We start from the raw sequence: 17,970 nt of genomic DNA on the forward strand, positions 1-17,970 counted from the left end.
TGTTCAGCAGTTGCAGCTTTATTATCTGAGAATGAGAGCTTTTATTAGAAAAACAAAGTTTCCAGCCCTTATGGTTGCAGAGAAAAGCTTTGAAATATGTACTCTTAAATATTCCAACACCAGAAAGCTTATAAAAAGAACCCTACGTATATTGTTTTGTAAATCTTCTGATTTTTAAGAAAAATCTCATGGGGTAGAGGCTGGCTCATGGTTTTTGAAAGCTTGGAGTTGGTAATATCATCATGCAAAATTTCACCATTTTTGCAATCCCAAAATTAAGAGTTTTTACTTAGAAATTTTGGAAATAAAATGTGTAATTCTCCAAAAAGCAAAAGTCCTTAAAGCAAATGTGTGAGTATTGCACTGCTCTAGTTGCTTACAGCACTTCCTACACCAACGCTCACCTCTGTCACCCTCATCATAACAGCATGCCAAAAATATATTTGGGTGCTGTTGGGGAAAACTCCCAATTCACATCAGTGCCTGGTTCTGATAATTTCTGTTTCAGCCCAACTGAAAGGAGCTGTGATATGATACATGGATACAAGGCTTTGTTCTGCCTGTACATTTTAAATCCATGCCCTCATTGGGTATGTCACAGGGTTCAGCCATCACCGCCAGACTGGCACCTGTTCCTGGTCGTGTTGGGGATTAGCTCGAGGCTGACACCCAGGTCTGTGGTCTCCACACTGGCACTCTGTTTCTGCTCCCACCTACAGCTCCTCTCTCAGCTCCTAGAACCACAGCATCCTCTTTGCAACTCAGCCCTATGGCTAGGTCATCATCTGTGTTTCCCTCTTCCGGGGGGGCATATCTCCGTCCAACTGTCCAGCCTCTTCTCCAGTAGCAAGTTGGGGGGGACACGGTCCCACCCACTACTCCAGACCCAAACCCAGGGACTCTGTAAATAACAGCCTCCTGCTTCTCCCCTGTAACCTCCATCAATGCTACTCTATTTCCCTGGGCCACTTCCCCATGGCCACACACCTTCTTTGCCCTCACATCCGGGCACTCTGCAGCTCAGTCCTAGCAGCAAGCCAGGAGCTCCCTCTCACTCCCCCGTCCCTAGCAGCTGTTCTGTCCAAGGTACTTAGAGTTCTCTCAGCCCTTCAGGGACACTGGCTTTATTCCATGGGCTCCCAGCAGCCACTGACCCTACTCTGTCTTGCTGGTCTCTTTTATTTGAGCCAGTTGGGCCTGGATTGGTTGCTCCCTGCAACTCCTCCCTGATTGGCTGTGCTTCATGCAGCCTCTCTGGGCTGCTCAGAGGACTCACCTCCATTGCTCCTTCTGGGGCAGGGCATGATTAACCCCTTGTATGCCTGTGTGGATTAGGTACCCCATCACAGGCTGTCACATTATGGGCCTCAGGGGCATATATTACAAAATTTACTTGTGGCCAGAAGTTAAAGTGTCTCCAAATATCAAACCCTAAAAGATTTGACTCAGCTCATACACGTAATAGAAAAACTAGTATCTATTGCTGCCCTTAAGCCAAAGGTACAGACCTGCTCTTTGACTGGCTTGTTCTTTGACTGTCTAACCTGGGACATGTCTATTAACTGAGAAGAGAGAGCCTGAGAATTTTCTGAAGGATGTTGGACAAAGCTATGCTGTTGTAGTTTATTTGAAAAGAATGGATAAATTTGTGTGACTGAAGTGCTACTGATTATTCGAGGAGTGCATATGTATGTTTGGTTGACTGGTTAACCAGGAAAACTACATGAATGGAGCATATTCCAGATTTTACATTTGATCTCCTACGTGGCTTCCGTATAAGGAAAAAATATTTGCTTCTTTATCTGTCATTTACAGAGACATGGACCATCCAACACTTTGTATCATCTAGTGAGGGATGTCAAAAAGGTAAGAGTCCAATAGACGGTAGGTTGGAGGTAATGTCATGATTGCTTCTCGTAATTAGAAACAGTCTCTGTTTTGCATGAGCTTTCAGAGCATTCTCTTGTTCCTTCCCCTCTCCCCATCTGTCCACCATGCCATTTCAGACTGCATTGTTTGTTTGTATTGAATCTGAAACTCTTGCACACAATGCACAATTAACAAGTTACTGGGCTTGCTGTCTCAGTGGTTTTAGATGCTTTGGATACAGCGCTTTTGCTAGTGGAATTATAGGCTTTTTCATGCCATGTGGATTTATGCTGTTATCTGTATTTTTCCAGACCCACGACTATTTTGGAAGCTAATGTCCATGTTGTCAGTCAATCCCTGAGACTGTAATAGATCTATATATATTTTTTCTGCTCAATCCTAGTCCACTGCAACATTTCCAGTTTCATCTTCTATGATATACTATAAAAGCTGTAAAGTCCTCCATCACAAACAGCATAGAAAAAGGAATAGTGCAATAAAGCAAGAAGACAGCTTGTCTCTCCCCCATTATCAGAATTTCAAGTGAGTTTCAGGCATCTTGAAATATAAAGGTCCCAATGGGGTGAAACCAATCCACTTTCTTTAGCAGTATCTTTGGGGGGGAAATTGTTATGCACCAGAAATAAATGAAAAACCAGTATCTTCTATGCAGATGATTCAAGCAGGGCATTGTGACCCTGTGCTGACCCCATCACCTTTAATTTTCTTTCAAAGGGTGTGTGAACTGCAGACATTCTCAGTGTACACTGGGGTGTCTACATTTCTTGTGCCTCCAGAAGGTATATGCTTTCAAGGGGACTTTCTGTGTACAGATTAACTAGTTAAATAATAGAGGGAAGAAGGAGGGAGAATTTTTGTCAGAGCACAAATCAAATTTGTGGTGTTCCTTTCATCAGTGAAAGCTAGACGGGGTTAATAGGGTTCTGGTACAACAGACATTTAGGGACTTCTAAACATCACAGTGTAACTAACGGCTGATGTTTGATGCAATGCTACTATATTAAATAATGTTATTTAATAATTATATTAAAAATATTTTGGGTGGGCAGGCCACAGCCCCATTGGTTCTACCACACCCAGATAAAAGCAGCTAATGGGTCTGTATGCAATTGTATTAAAGGATCAAAGCAGTGAAACCATCCCACCCCAGAATCTGATCTTACTTACCCCATTTTAGCCCCATTCATTTCAGTGGTGTTACATAGGAATTACAGTGGTGTAATGGAAAGCAATCAGAGACCTTCCAACCCTTCCCCCCCTTTATTTAAATTATTCATGATGCCCCTTCTCCACCTCTTTCCTCCCACCCCTTGGTCTTTGGCTATAAATGTAATGGTAAAAGGGTCATTTGTATATGAGGCAGAAGAAGGGCTAGTTGCAGTGTCCTGCATTGCTTTCTGAAGGAGCTGAATAAAAGTGGACCTTAGGGGCTATTGCCTTTCATGGAGGTACGATGCTTCGTTTCTGGAGGGAACCTCTTTTCAGTCACCCAATGGAGCTGTGATAGCAATAGCAGCAGCCTGGGAAAAAGCCTCACAGGTCATCTCTTCTGCTTCATACAGGTGTAACAATGTCTGGCACTGAGTGGGAAGGCAGAATTAGGATTGAAATAACAGACAGGCATGGACAGTACATAATAAACAAGTTGGCAAGAGTCTATTACTGGGGTTTCCCAACATAGAAACAAAAGAAAGCAAAAGCTTGAAAATTGATTAGAAATATTTGAAGAGGTTTGGGTCATTTTAGTTTTGTTGAGAAGGGGTCTACAGTATCATCTGTAGAATAGACAGCATTAACTAATATACAAGTGTCAATGAGAAAATAGGAAATGCCTGCAACATAATTGGAATTGTTCGCATGCATAAATCCCTTGGATGGAGCACCGTACTCCGGTAAAGCCTGAGTGCAACGAGGCTGCCTGCTTCTCTGTACTTTCTCTGTGGGGCACAAGCCAGTGGTACATTTTTGTTAGTAGACATGTGATCCTTTTTGTGTCTTTAAATGTTTGGCATGATTATCATCTGTCTTTTAGATTAAACAGATTCCATTTCAAGTTCCTGGGTCTCCTCTTTCTAACATCCTTCTTCAGAAGGAAAGCATTTCAAGTGTCAAAAGGTTGCGTTATAATAAGGGTAATTAGAACATTGTTTACCATGGTTTCCCAGGGCCTCCAGTCCGAGAGGCGTTTTTAAAGGAGTCTTATAGTGAAAAATTAAGTGTTTCGTAAGCACTTTATATAAACGGAAGACTTTTTCATAAAGCAGTAAGAAACTAAAAGATTTTTAATATATTTTAACAATATGTATCCCTGGTGATTAACAAAATTTGCAAGGTATTGGAATTTTTCCTAAAATGTATCCTGTTGAGGTTTATGTTGTTTTGTTTTTCCTCGTGTAGAATCTTTCTTTCTTTCTTTAACACCTGTCTTTACGTTGAGAAAATGTATGCTCTAACTGGAATACAGCTAATGGCTTAGAATACAAACAGTCCATCAGCAACCATCCGCTAGTGCTCATCAGAAATATGCCCCATTATGGCCTATTCTTTTCATTTTGTCAATGATGAAAAATACCTATGCCATGCTGACTGATATCTGACATTGTACCACAGTCCTGCACCTGAGCAATCAAATCCCTTACTAGTCAATCGATCAGTCAGGAGATTTGACACGAATTTCAGTGCAAACACATTCTTGAAAAAAGCCTCTCAGTGGAACATAGCATTATTTGATAGTGAAATGGTTCACTATGCATGACAGAGGCAGATTGGTGTGTTGAAGCTAGTCTTTTAGTTGAGATAAATTTTGAAGCCAGATAGTTAAACTTTCCATCGTAATGGCAGTCTCTAAAAATATAAACACCAAAGAGATTTAAAATCGGTCACCTCATCCTGGTACTTCCAGGACTAGCACAAAATATATGCATTTTATTTCATAGATAGAATAATTTGTAAATGTTCTACTGTAAAATGTGAATTGTTTACCATCTTCTGTATCTTGGCAAATTACAGAATAAAAATAACTGCTTGAAAAAGGAAACATGAAAACAATGCTGAAATTGCCATAGTATATTAAAATGTATCGCCCTAAATCTCTAAGGTTTTTCCTTTGATTTAAGAGATATTCATGGTTTACAGGAGTTCTCATAGTACTATTGGGATTCCCTTTAGAGCAAACTATTATGCACTGGGAAGTTACATTGCCACAGTCTTATTTATGGAAGCTTGTATTTGTTTTGTGCATTCTGATTCACATTCTCCTGAGAGTTTCCAAATATTGTTGTGGAGATTGTTACCTCAATATAGCTGTTTACAGTGTAGCCCTAAGAAAAAAAGCTAAACGAATTACAGCCGCACTCAGGGTTTGAATTCTAAATGTATCAATTAACAAAGAGAATACTCTCTCCTTTCTAATTACTGTGGGTTATGGAGAACTGTGTCCCACTCCCACTTTTGATCCCCTTAGTTCAGCCACTACGAGTAAAGCTAATTCTGTTTGCCTTATTCACATACACAGCCTCACTGATGTCAAAGAGACCTCTGTAAAGGCGAACAGAATTTGTCCCACAGTGGTTACTTTCATCACACTGTTCAGATGATACTCTTAAAATAAACAGCCGGAAAAAATGGAGTTGAATGTGTCTTGACATTATTTTTGTGGGCAGAGATTGCCCTCTACTGGTCACTTTTTAAAAAAAATAAATAAGATTCTGCCCTACCTTTGGACCCTATTCGTGCAAAGTCCTGCAGATCAGCAGGTCCGTATTTTTCATTTGTTTATTCTTAATTAATAGATGTTCATCCTGCTCATTAGTTATATATACATTCAAATTTCACTGCTCTTAGTTCTAGAGACAGTTTCTGGATTCCTGTGTTACAGGGAACTGTGAAGCATAGTTTTTTCACCAGTCAGTATTTGTGAAATACTATTGAACTCTTAGTATAGAAAATGAGAACTGGTCATTATTTGTTACAAATAAAAACAGTTCTGAAATAGTGAAAGGAATGCCACTGATACGTTAGAATTTGAGAGGGGAAGAATAGTGCATTCGTGTCATAAAACTTACTTCAGGATCATTGCAGACTATTCGTACCATTGGCTCAAACTGTCCTCTCTCATACCTGTGCTGTGTAGGTAGGTTCCATGCTGTCTGAGGATCAAGGGTTGTGGGCAGCTTGCATCATTCTGCTGCCACTACAGCCAGACTTGGGGTATGAACTGAGCCTTATTATTAATCAGTTTATTTGCTGCAGCTTCTGCTACAATAGTCACGAGCACTGACTTAAGCATAATGTGTAGTTGACAATGTAAATAATTATAATACATCCTAGAATATTTACAATAGCTTAATGAAACCTAATATTGCCCATTACAGTTAAAAACAGGGAGCTGTTTCATATCTACTACAGAATGGACATATTTGCTATGTGGGCCTGATCCTACAAACACTCTGGCACATGGGTAACTTTTCTTTCCCATTGACTTCAATGAGACTATTCGCTACATAAAATTATTCCCATGCTTTACAGGATTGAGCCCTGTGTATGTATTATAGAATGTGTGCTTTTGCTATTGTTTTACAAGGTTTCTTCAGCAAAGTGTCCATTGATAATTAAATTGACTGAAATTTTCAAAACTGTCTAAGGGGATTTAGGCACATCTTCCATTAAAGTACAGGTAAATGTATTGGAAGATGTCTAAATCCTGTAGGTTGCTTTGAAAATCTGTATTATATGATAAAGTATTTAGTTCAACATTGTAATATAAATATTTATATATTATATAAATATATGCTATTGGATATTATATATTGTGTTTATTTAAATTGCATCGAGATAACTAATATTTACCACTTAACATGTTTCTATGGCAGAACATTCATTTATTGAGGTGTCCAAAACTGCTCCCATTGAAGTCAATGGGAGATGGGTAAAGAGATGCAATTCTCATTAACTTCAATAATAGTTGCTCCCATTTCTGCAAGGGAATGAATTTGAACCTTTCCCTTTAGAACGGTCATAAAGCGGCTCTACATAAGTCTCCTATATGGCACTTTGTCATTGGTTCCTGCTCACATGTGATCACAAAGAGAAGGCTAGAGCCTGCAGTCCTTACTCAGGTAAAACTCACATTGGCTCAAACATTCTGGACCGAGAGAACCATTTTTAAAAAGCCAATAATTTTAATTTTTCTTCTTTTAATGAGACAATGTTCATTTTCATTAGAATACTCAGAACACAAACATGTTACCGGTTATGATCACATGGATAGATCATGCCTTTCGTAAGGAGCAGTGCAGAGCCACTGTGTAGTTTCTGTTATCAGTGCTGACCCCTTAAGACTTCCTTCTGGTGTAAACACACCGTTTCCCAGACCTCCAGCCATGCTGGACATTCTGGTCACAATTTAACTTTCAGAGCAAATGGTAGGTGTAGCACAGAACACAGACAGACATTGCACCAAATTCTAACACATTATTGATCTTTCTTTAACAGCATGAGAAATACACAGATCTATACAAAAATAATAAACCCTACATGCATTTCCCTACCTCAGTTTTCTCATCACCTCAGAGCATTCTTTGGCCTGAGGTCAGGGCTGTCTGGAGCCATCCAGGATCTTTCATAATCACAGTGCATGGCTTAGATTATGAAACATGGAGCCTTCTCTCCGACACTTGCCTCCTCAGATCTTGGATGATCCATTTACTTCCCCTCTCCTGCCCAAACTTCCTGCAACTGTCTTTCTGAGGGTTTTTCCCCCCTGTGAACCGTTTTACAACCTTCCAGTCCTTCTGTCAGGTGACTCCTGGATCAGCCTCCTTAGGTGACCCCAGACTCCTACCAGGTGACCTCGTTGCCAGGCAGCCTCTCCCCTGAGCCTCTCCTCCTCTTCTGTGTGGGAGCCTGCCTATTATCTACGATGTTTATATTTGAATGGAGGCTCATCTTAAGTTAATGACCCTCTATTGTCCGTCCTGTATCACTACACCTTGGAATTTCAGTCCAACATGGAGGCAGAGAGACCATGGAGAAGGCAACTAGTCCTCATTTTTAAAATAGAGTTGGTAGTTTGGCAAAGATACATAGAGTTCAGAATCTCACAAGAATTTATAAATTGTACACAAAGATTCTTAAAATCATCACAATCTGTCCCGCGGAGTGTTTTATAATGTATGCTTTATTAATCTAAATCAAATAAATACATCTGCACAGAAGTCAGGCAGATGTACAGAACCTCTACAGACCTGTCTGCAGAAAATTCCCAAAGCAAAAAAGGAGGAGTATTCATAAAATTAATTATTTTGAATTAATAACCCAGGTGTAATAGTACTAAGAAAAGTACAGATTAACTACAGTCCATGCTGTGTATCATTATAGCAAACATGATGGTTTTACTTGACAGGTTTCAGAGTAACAGCCGTGTTAGTCTGTATTCGCAAAAAGAAAAGGAGTACTTGTTGCACCTTAGAGACTAACCAATTTATTTGGGCATAAGCTTTCGTGAGCTACAGCTCACTTCATCGGATGCATACTGTGGAAAGTGTAGAAGATCTTTTTATACACACAAAGCATGAAAAAATACCTCCCCCCCACCCCACTCTCCTGCTGGTAATAGCTTATCTAAAGTGATCACTCTCCTTACAATGTGTATGATAATCAAGTTGGGCCATTTCCAGCACAAATCTAGGTTTTCTGCTCCCCCCCCCCCACACACACACACACAAACCCACTTTCCTGTTGGTAATAGCTTATCTAAAGTGATCACTCTCCTTACAATGTGTATGATAATCAAGGTGGGCCATTTCCAGCACAAATCCAGGGTTTAACAAGAACGTCTGGGGGGGATGGGGGAGGTGTAAGGAAAAAACAAGGAGAAATAGGTTACCTTGCATAATGACTTAGCCACTCCCAGTCTCTATTCAAGCCTAAGTTAATTGTATCCAATTTGCAAATGAATTCCAATTCAACAGTCTCTCGCTGGAGTCTGGTTCTGAAGTTTTTTTGTTGTGATATCGCAACTTTCACGTCTGTAATCGCGTAACCAGAGAGATTGAAGTGTTCTCTGACTGGTTTATGAATGTTCTAATTCTTGACATCTGATTTGTGTCCATTTATTCTTTTATGTAGAGACTGTCCAGTTTGACCAATGTACATGGCAGAGGGGCATTGCTGGCACATGATGGCATATATCACATTGGTGGATGTGCAGGTGAACAAGCCTCTGACTCGTTGTGGCTCGATAGTGTGGCTGACGTTATTAGGCCCTGTGATGGTGTCCCCTGAATAGATATGTGGGCACGGTTGGCAACGGGCTTTGTTGCAAAGATAGGTTCCCGGGTTAGTGATTCTTTTGTTGTGTGGTATGTGGTTGCTGGTGAGTATTTGCTTCAGGTTGGGGGGCTGTCTGTAGGCAAGGACTGGCCTGTCTCCCAAGATTTGTGAGATTGTTGAGTCATCCTTCAGGATAGGTTGTAGATCCTTAATAATGCGTTGGAGGGGTTTTAGTTGGGGGCTGAAGGTGACGGCTAGTGGCGTTCTGTTATTTTCTTTGTTAGGCCCGTCCTGTAGTAGGTGACTTCTGGGAACTCTTCTGGCTCTATCAATCTGTTTCTTCACTTCCGCAGGTGGGTATTGTAGTTGTAAGAATGCTTGATAGAGATCTTGTAGGTGTTTGTCTCTGTCTGAGGGGTTGGAGCAAATGCGGTTGTATCGCAGAGCTTGGCTGTAGACAATGGATCGTGTGGTGTGGTCAGGGTGAAAGCTGGAGGCATGTAGGTAGGAATAGCGGTCAGTAGGTTTCCGGTATAGGGTGGTGTTTATGTGACCATCGTTTATTAGCACTGTAGTGTCCAGGAAGTGGATCTCTTGTGTGGACTGGACCAGGCTGAGGTTGATGGTGGGATGGAAATAGTTGAAATCATGGTGGAATTCCTCAAGGGCTCCTTTTCCATGGGTCCAGATGATGATGTCATCCATATAGCACAAGTAGAGTAGGGGCGTTAGGGGACGAGAGCTGAGGAAGCGTTGTTCTAAGTCAGCCATAAAAATGTTGGCATACTGTGGGGCCATGCGGGTACCCATAGCAGTGCCGCTGATTTGAAGGTATACATTGTCCCCAAATGTAAAATAGTTATGGGTAAGGACAAAGTCACAAAGTTCAGCCACCAGGTTATCCGTGATATTATTGGGGATAGTGTTCTTGATGGCTTGTAGTCCATCTTTGTGTGGAATGTTGGTGTAGAGGGCTTCTACATCTATAGTGGCCAGGATGGTGTTATCAGGAAGATCACCAATGGATTGTAGTTTCCTCAGGAAGTCAGTGGTGTCTCGAAGGTAGCTGGGAGGGCTGGTAGCGTAGGGCCTGAGGAGGGAGTCTACATAGCCAGACAATCCTGCAGTCAGGGTGCCAATGCCTGAGATGATGGGGTGCCCAGGATTTCCAGGTTTATGGATCTTGGGTAGTAGACAGAATATCCAAGGTCGGGGTTCCAGGGGTGTGTGTGTGCGGATTTGATCTTGTGCTTTTTCAGGGAGTTTCTTGAGCAAATGCTGTAGTTTCTTTTGGTAACTCTCAGTGGGATCAGAGGGTAATGGCTTGTAGAAAGTGGTGTTGGAGAGCTGCCGAGCAGCCTCTTGTTCATATTCTGACCTATTCATGATGGCAACAGCACCTCCTTTGTCAGCCTTTTTGATTATGATGTCAGAGTTGTTTCTGAGGCTGTGGATGGCATTGTGTTCTGCACGGCTGACGTTGTGGGGCAAGTGATGCTGCTTTTCCACAATTTCAGCCCGTGCATGTCGGCGGAAGCACTCTATGTAGAAGTCCAGTCTGCTGTCTCGACCTTCAGGAGGAGTCCACCTAGAATCCTTCTTTTTGTAGTGTTGGTAGGGAAGTCTCTGTGGGTTAGGTCCTGGACACCACAGTGCTAATAAACAATGGTCACATAAACACCACCCTATACCGGAAACCTACTGACCGTTATTCCTACCTACATGCCTCCAGCTTTCACCCTGACCACACCACACGATCCATTGTCTACAGCCAAGCTCTGCGATACAACCGCATTTGCTCCAACCCCTCAGACAGAGACAAACACCTACAAGATCTCTATCAAGCATTCTTACAACTACAGTACCCACCTGCGGAAGTGAAGAAACAGAATGATAGAGCCAGAAGAGTTCCCAGAAGTCACCTACGGACAGGCCTAACAAAGAAAATAACAGAACGCCACTAGCCGTCACCTTCAGCCCCCAACTAAAACCCCTCCAACGCATTATTAAGGATCTACAACCTATCCTGAAGGATGACCCAACACTCTCACAAATCTTGGGAGACAGGCCAGTCCTTGCCTACAGACAACCCCCCAACCTGAAGCAAATACTCACCAGCAACCACATACCACACAACAGAACCACTAACCCAGGAACCTATCTTTGCAACAAAACCCATTGCCAACTGTGCCCATATATTCAGGGGACACCATCACAGGACCTAATAACATCAGCCACACTATCAGAGGCTAGTTCACCTGCACATCCACCAATGTGATATATGCCATCATGTGCCAGCAATGCCCCTCTGCCATGTACGTTGGTCAAACTGGACAGTCTCTAAGTAAAAGAATAAATGGACACAAATCAGATGTCAAGAATTATAACATTCATAAACCAGTCGGAGAACACTTCAATCTCTCTGACCACACGATTAGAGACATGAAAGTTGCAATATTACAAAAAAAAACTTCAAAACCAGACTCCAGCGAGAGACTGTTGAATTGGAATTCATTTGCAAATTGGATACAATTAACTTAGGCTTGAATAGAGACTGGGAGTGGCTAAGTCATTATGCAAGGTAAACTATTTCCCCTTGTTTTTTCCTACCCCGCCCCCCAGACGTTCTTGTTAAACCCTGGATTTGTGCTGGAAATGGCCCACCTTGATTATCATACACATTGTAAGGAGAGTGATCACTTTAGATAAGCTATTACCAGCAGGAGAGTGAGGTGAGGAGAGGTATTTTTTCATGCTTTGTGTGTATAAAAAGATCTTCTACACTTTCCACAGTATGCATCCGATGAAGTGAGCTGTAGCTCACGAAAGCTTATGCTCAAATAAATTGGTTAGTCTCTAAGGTGCCACAAGTACTCCTTTTGGTTTTACTTGAGTACATTAAATAGTAGTATTAAGGTAACAATTGCAATTTTGCTGCCTGATTTTAGTTTTACTATAAAAGCTCTCATTGTATTATAGCATATTTTTTCTCCTGGGATACCGTGCTATTTTTATGGATTGGCTAATTGATCTCTTAGGCTTAATTCCATGTCCAATTAACCCAGAATTGTCATGTTTCCTATGAGATACAGACAGACTGTAGCTAATCTGGAGTTTTCTTAATATTATCATCAGAGTTGGGCAAATTATTCATAATGACAAATTTTATGAATTATGCCCCTTTTCTGTTTGTGAATTGTTCACAGGAAGAGGTCTGTATAAAAAAGCCAAATATTTTTGCGTGGAGGTATCCCTTACTTAGTCCCTGACTGCCCCTCTACTCTGTGAGTGCACCAAAGCTTTGTCTTCAGAGTTCCCCTATGGAGACAGAGAAAGGCCAAATGCCAGCTTTGTGGGACTGTCCTTCCATCTCTGGAATTTTCCAAGAACTCTTGCATGGGAGAACTGTGAGGGCACTGATCTGTGGGATTTTGATGGTGGGGTCTAGTGAACAAAGGTGTGGAAGAGAGGACCTGTCGTTCTCCATGCCATTGTTCTGTTCTGTTCTAATCTATGTATACTCTTATACCATGCTCATCACAGTAGTATCTGAGTGGAGCTCACTTTACATGCAGAGCAGAGAGAACTGTTTTAAGGTCTGATTTCACAGCTTCACATGCAGTAAGCTGCATGGAACTCATGACCTTCAGGTCATTATTAGCAGCATTGATAATAGGGAGTAGAAGGGAATGGACCAGGGAGCACACAAAGTTGGAGCCATAAATATTCTGTATATTTGTTGTCGCCCTTTTCCATTTAAACTTAAAGGTGCTTGATGATGGCATGGGAAATTAATATGAATTTATTCCAGTACCAGGAAGGGTAAGAAACAGTGGAGCAATGGGTCAGAACTGGTTTTTCAGCTCAACAGCACCCAGAGTCCCAGAGGTTATCTAGGACATCAAGGGGTCATTTTTCAAAGCAGTGTATGACAAAGGAGCTGAGTCGCCCATATTGGCATTAATGAGAGTTGTGTAGCAATAACCCTGTGCTGAAAACTTACACTTTAAACTATCTTAAAATAAAATGCATCAAGTCCACAAGAGGGCAGTGTGTTAAAATCATTGGGCTTATATATTTGCTCCTAAAACTCAAGATAAAACAGAACTAGATAAGGATCAGAATTACTTGATGCTCACCACATTCCTGGCCTATGTATGTAAAGCAAAGAAAATAGGCACTTTATGAGCCAGTTTAATGTTTTCTACAAAGCAGATGATGACATACCTCCTTGGCTCCAAAAAGTTTTTTAAAAGACTCTTTTCAAGCAAAAGAGATTTAAGTCGACATTTAAGTGGACACACCTTGCTAATGAAACTTTTTTCCCCTTCCTTTTATTTGATGAGTACTATCTATTAAATAATGCAATGTAGGGAAGAAACATGCTTCTAGGAAATAGAGATCACAACTGAGGAGCTGCAAAACCTCTGTTTGCAAATGATATAGAGCTGCCTTCAAAATGGACTGACAGAGAAGGCAGCCCAAATGGTGCCAGTGCAAACATATTCAGCCAAAGATGTTGTGAGCAGATTGTGTGGAAAACATGCCTCACAGAGGGACTAGAGTTCAGCAAGTGTGCTTGACTTTAGGAAAATGATTGGGCCTCACACTTTTTGTTCTGCAGTGGTGTTTCTTGTTTCCCCCAGCAGAAGAAATTGAGTACTGTTTTCTGACATTATTATCTTCTGTTACTACCAAGGATTACTGCACATTCTTATTTACTTATGTCTTCTTTCCAAGCGAGAATATCCAGGTTTCGGTTGGATCTATTTTAAGGTGAATTAATTAACCAGCATAATACATTCCTATGTTTCTTAACTAATTGTGTTTGTTTTACTCTAATATAGTTAGAGGAAACATTGAATGGTATCTGTACTAATCAGCTTTGTCTCTTTGTTTCTTTTCCTTTTTCTTTAATTGGATAGGGTAACCTACCTCCGGATTACAGGATAAGTCTGATTGATATTGGCCTGGTGATTGAGTATCTGATGGGAGGAGCTTATCGCTGCAACTACACCCGAAAACGGTTCAGAACCCTCTACCACAACTTGTTTGGACCCAAGAGGGTAAGGACTTGGTATTTTTTTACCAGGAGTACTGCGATTCTGACGTCAGGCCCACCAAGAGCGATTCCGGGCCCCAGGGTAGAACAGTCAATGGGCCCCCATGGACATGGTCCGCTTGACATTTTTGCGGTGCTGTGCCTGTGCTGGCTGATGCCCAGCGAGCTGCCAGCTGCACTGGTGGTGCCTAGCAAGCTGGTGGGAGTGCTCTTCCGGCATGGCCAGGGCTTCCACATGCCCGCCAAGTAGGGTTGCCAACTGTCTAATCACACAACCCCAAAGACCCATGCCCCGCTCCACTCCTTACCTGAGACCACGCCCCTGTCCTGCCCCTTCTCTGAGGCCCCGCCCCCTGCTCACTCCATTCTCCTCCCTCCCCCACCCTCACTCACTTTCACCAGACTGGGGCAAGTGGTTGCAGTGTGGGAGGGGGTGCAGGGTGCGGGCTCTGGGAGGGAGTTTGGGTGCAGGAGAGGGTGTGGGGTGCGGGAGGGGGTCAGGGGGTCAGTGCTTACCTCTGGCGGCTCCCAAAACCAACCAGCACACCCCTCTGGCTGTGGCTTCTAGGTGGGGGACCCAGGGGGTCTCTGCATGCCACAGCCCGCAGGTACCTTCCCCGCAGCTCCCATTGGCCGCAGTTGCTGGCCAATGGGACATGCGGAGTCCGCACTCGGGACGGGGGCAGCGTGTGGAGACCCTCTTCCGAGGGGTCGCAGGGACGTGCCAGCTGCTTCTGGGAGTGGCACAGAGCAAGGCCAGGTAGGAAGCCTGCCTTAGTCCAACTGCACTGCTGGCAGCAGCCAGGGGCCCTGGGCCCCTTTAAATTGCCCGGGCCCCTAGGCAATTGCCCCTTTTGGTTCCCCCTGTCAACGGGCCTGTCTGATGTGGTAACAACAAAAAGGTGCTGGGAGTCAATTCAGTGAGGTGCTGAATTTTGGTAGTTTTCTTCACATCGTAGAAGCTATCAGAAGAATCAATACATGGCATGTCATTTGCTGCTAAGATCCAGCTGGTGTTGGCCTGAGTTTAGGATAAAGATTGTTACTGGGTTCTAGTTTTTTAAAAAGCAACAAATCTCTCTACTGATCAGCAGTTCATTATGATCAGGGTTTTGTGCATAGCAGAGCAGCTTCCTCACTGCGACCTAGTGAAAGTCAGCTCTTGACACAAGCTATTTTATGGGCTGGATGCAGAAATTATTAGGTGAGGTTCTTTGGCCTGTGTTTTGCAGTAGGGCAGACTAGATGATCATCATGGTCCCTTCTGACCCTAAAATCTATGAATATGAATCTGGGAATGGTTCTGATACAAAGCCTTATGAAGGCAATGAGTGTCTTTCCATTGACTTTCATGGGCTTTGGATCAGCCCCTGTAATAGGTAGTATGCTGGAGTTAGACTGAAAAAAAAATTGAATTGAGAGAGAGAGAGAGAAATTTCCCTGGTATGTGCTGAACCCTTTGTAAGTGGCATGGAGATTTTAGAGCAGGAAAAATCATAACTCGAAATGGGCTTTCATGGGCTTAATCCTGTACCCCTTGAGGCAAGGAGTGCAGGTTCAAGGCACAATTTTGTATTTTTTGATGTTATACTGCTGTGAATCTGGAGTAATTCTTCAGTCTTTATAAACAAAATGTTGTTTATTCTTGTATGTATTTTTTGTATTTTTTTTTTTTTTTGGCCAATTCCACCCTGGGTATGGCTGTTCTGTCATTTTATTTTATTTATTTATTTTTAAAGTAGCAAAATGCACTCTTTTGTCTGCAGAGAAATGCTCCCTTCTCTCAGCCACTCAGTAGAAGAACTGTATAAATTAAGGTCTTTTAAACCTTGGGCTAGATCCTTGGTCCCTTTGAATTGCTGAAGCAGTGCAAAAAAGGGCCGTATATCGCTCTATGAGGAGATGGGAGAATCCCTGAGAGATATGCAGGGCCAGCAGTATGCCCTCTCTTTTGCAACTTCTTGTTAGGGGGGTTGTCAGGTGAAAGGTACATGTCCAGAATGCTAATGAACTCCAAAGATCGTCAACGGATGGAATGGCCTCTTAGTGTCTGTTGCCATCCAGCACAAATTAGAGCTGCTGTAACTTATGGTAGGGGCCAAACTTATGCCAGGAATCTTGGGGGAGGGGGGATAACTAGGATTATATAATTTTGTTTAAAATGTTATTGGTATGGATAGGTTATATAATGGTTTTTTTTTTAAACTCTTTTTTTGTACAGCCAAAAGCCCTGAAACTTCTGGGAATGGAGGTAGGTGACATGTGATAAATCTTAATGTTAAATTCTCTTCCCTTTCTCACCAAACAAGTTCATCAGCATTATACTATGTGAGACTTGTAATTAATATATTTTAAAAGTTCCACAGATTTAGAATGAGAAGTTAATCACACACAAGGCTGTACGTTCTACCAAGGTAAATTGTTTATATAAACGCAAATAGAAAATCAGTTTCTCAGTATGCTTCCCCATAGACAAACTAAAAAAAAAAAAAGTGTCGGGGGGGAGTAAATCCTGCTATACTCCAGGTCTCTGTTGGTGAAATCAGTACATATAGTTTGAAATAGTACAGTCTATTTGAAACCAGTATCCCAATCCAGCAACTATAAAAATAAAAAGCTGTCAGAGAGGGCAAACAAATATAGTATATGATGCCCAATTCCCATTGACGTGGCTGAGGCTTTTGACTTTTTCTTTTCCCTTTGTAGAAAAGGTTAGGGGCAATTGTTTGGGGTGCAGGGAAGCACAAAATCCTACTTTGCCACTCCAGAATCTATAAATAGCAACTATATGCCTCGCTGTCCTCAGCCAAATACCTGCTACCACATCCGACGGCAATGGACAGATTATCACATTACATGAATGTTTCTGCTAAAATAGGGTCAGATGCACATACTGTTACTCATACTGAGTAGTGCCTTGCTCCACAAATAGTCCTGTTTACTTCAGTGGAACTAAATGGGGGAGAAGGTACTACTTAATGTGAGTGAGGGTATCAGAATCCGGCCCATGCCCATCAGGGAATTTGTTAACAATTAGATTGTTGTTTTAAAGTTTCAGAGTGTGCACAATACTTAGTTGAATGTGAGTGGTTTGCACTTCTCAGAGCAGTTGTTTCAGGCTGTCTGCAGACTCAGAAAACCATCACTGCACTGTTTCATGTTTTTCTCATATATTGAAGGTTTTCTTTGCAACTATATGGGATAGAAGCCTCTCTCTTTTTTTTTTTAATTAAAACTTCAATTCTGGGGCATAATTCTGTGTCAAGTAGTTGATTTCTGTAGCAATTTCTGTGGCAACCTAATCATGGAAAATATGGAGCACTGAGTATAGTTTTAAAAAATTATTTTACATGCTATTTAGTCTGTGATTTTCAAAAACCCTCCACTTTGTCCTGTCCGCACTCCCAATGACATCCATGGGAGCACTTTCACAAATCCCAGCCTTAATTATTTTGTAAATATCATTGGTTTATAATTGTCACTGTTATGATCACTTTTTAACTATATTTAATTGTAAACAATATTAAAATAAAGATTTTTCAGAAGTAAAATATCTTTACTTCGGAACCTGAGCTGAGATAAAATGGAGGGCATTAGTGTAGCAAAATGTCAGTGTTTTATCCAGTCTTCAATAACCCTCTAATGCTGTGCACTGGAACTTCAGAGAGCTGAGATTTTGTATAAGTTTCACTTTGCTGCTCATACAAGGATCAAAGTTCAGCGCATGCAGTCTGGGAACAGAAGAA

At 41.8% G+C, this 17,970-nt stretch overlaps 1 protein-coding gene across 2 annotated transcripts in view; it reads left to right on the forward strand.

Annotated features, from left to right (window-relative positions):
* The window catches only part of TRPM3 (transient receptor potential cation channel subfamily M member 3), a 638,519-nt gene that overhangs the window by 555,008 nt on the left and 65,541 nt on the right, over positions 1 to 17,970 (forward strand). For both annotated transcript variants that reach the window (XM_073345157.2, XM_078852884.1), the window contains 3 exons: positions 1,816 to 1,866; positions 14,088 to 14,228; positions 16,446 to 16,475. In XM_073345157.2, the coding sequence (XP_073201258.2) occupies positions 1,816 to 1,866; positions 14,088 to 14,228; positions 16,446 to 16,475 (222 nt within the window). The remainder of the gene's footprint in view (positions 1 to 1,815; positions 1,867 to 14,087; positions 14,229 to 16,445; positions 16,476 to 17,970) is intronic.

This window comes from Lepidochelys kempii, chromosome 5 (genome assembly GCF_965140285.1).
Source record: "Lepidochelys kempii isolate rLepKem1 chromosome 5, rLepKem1.hap1, whole genome shotgun sequence".
NCBI lineage: Eukaryota > Metazoa > Chordata > Testudines > Cheloniidae > Lepidochelys > Lepidochelys kempii.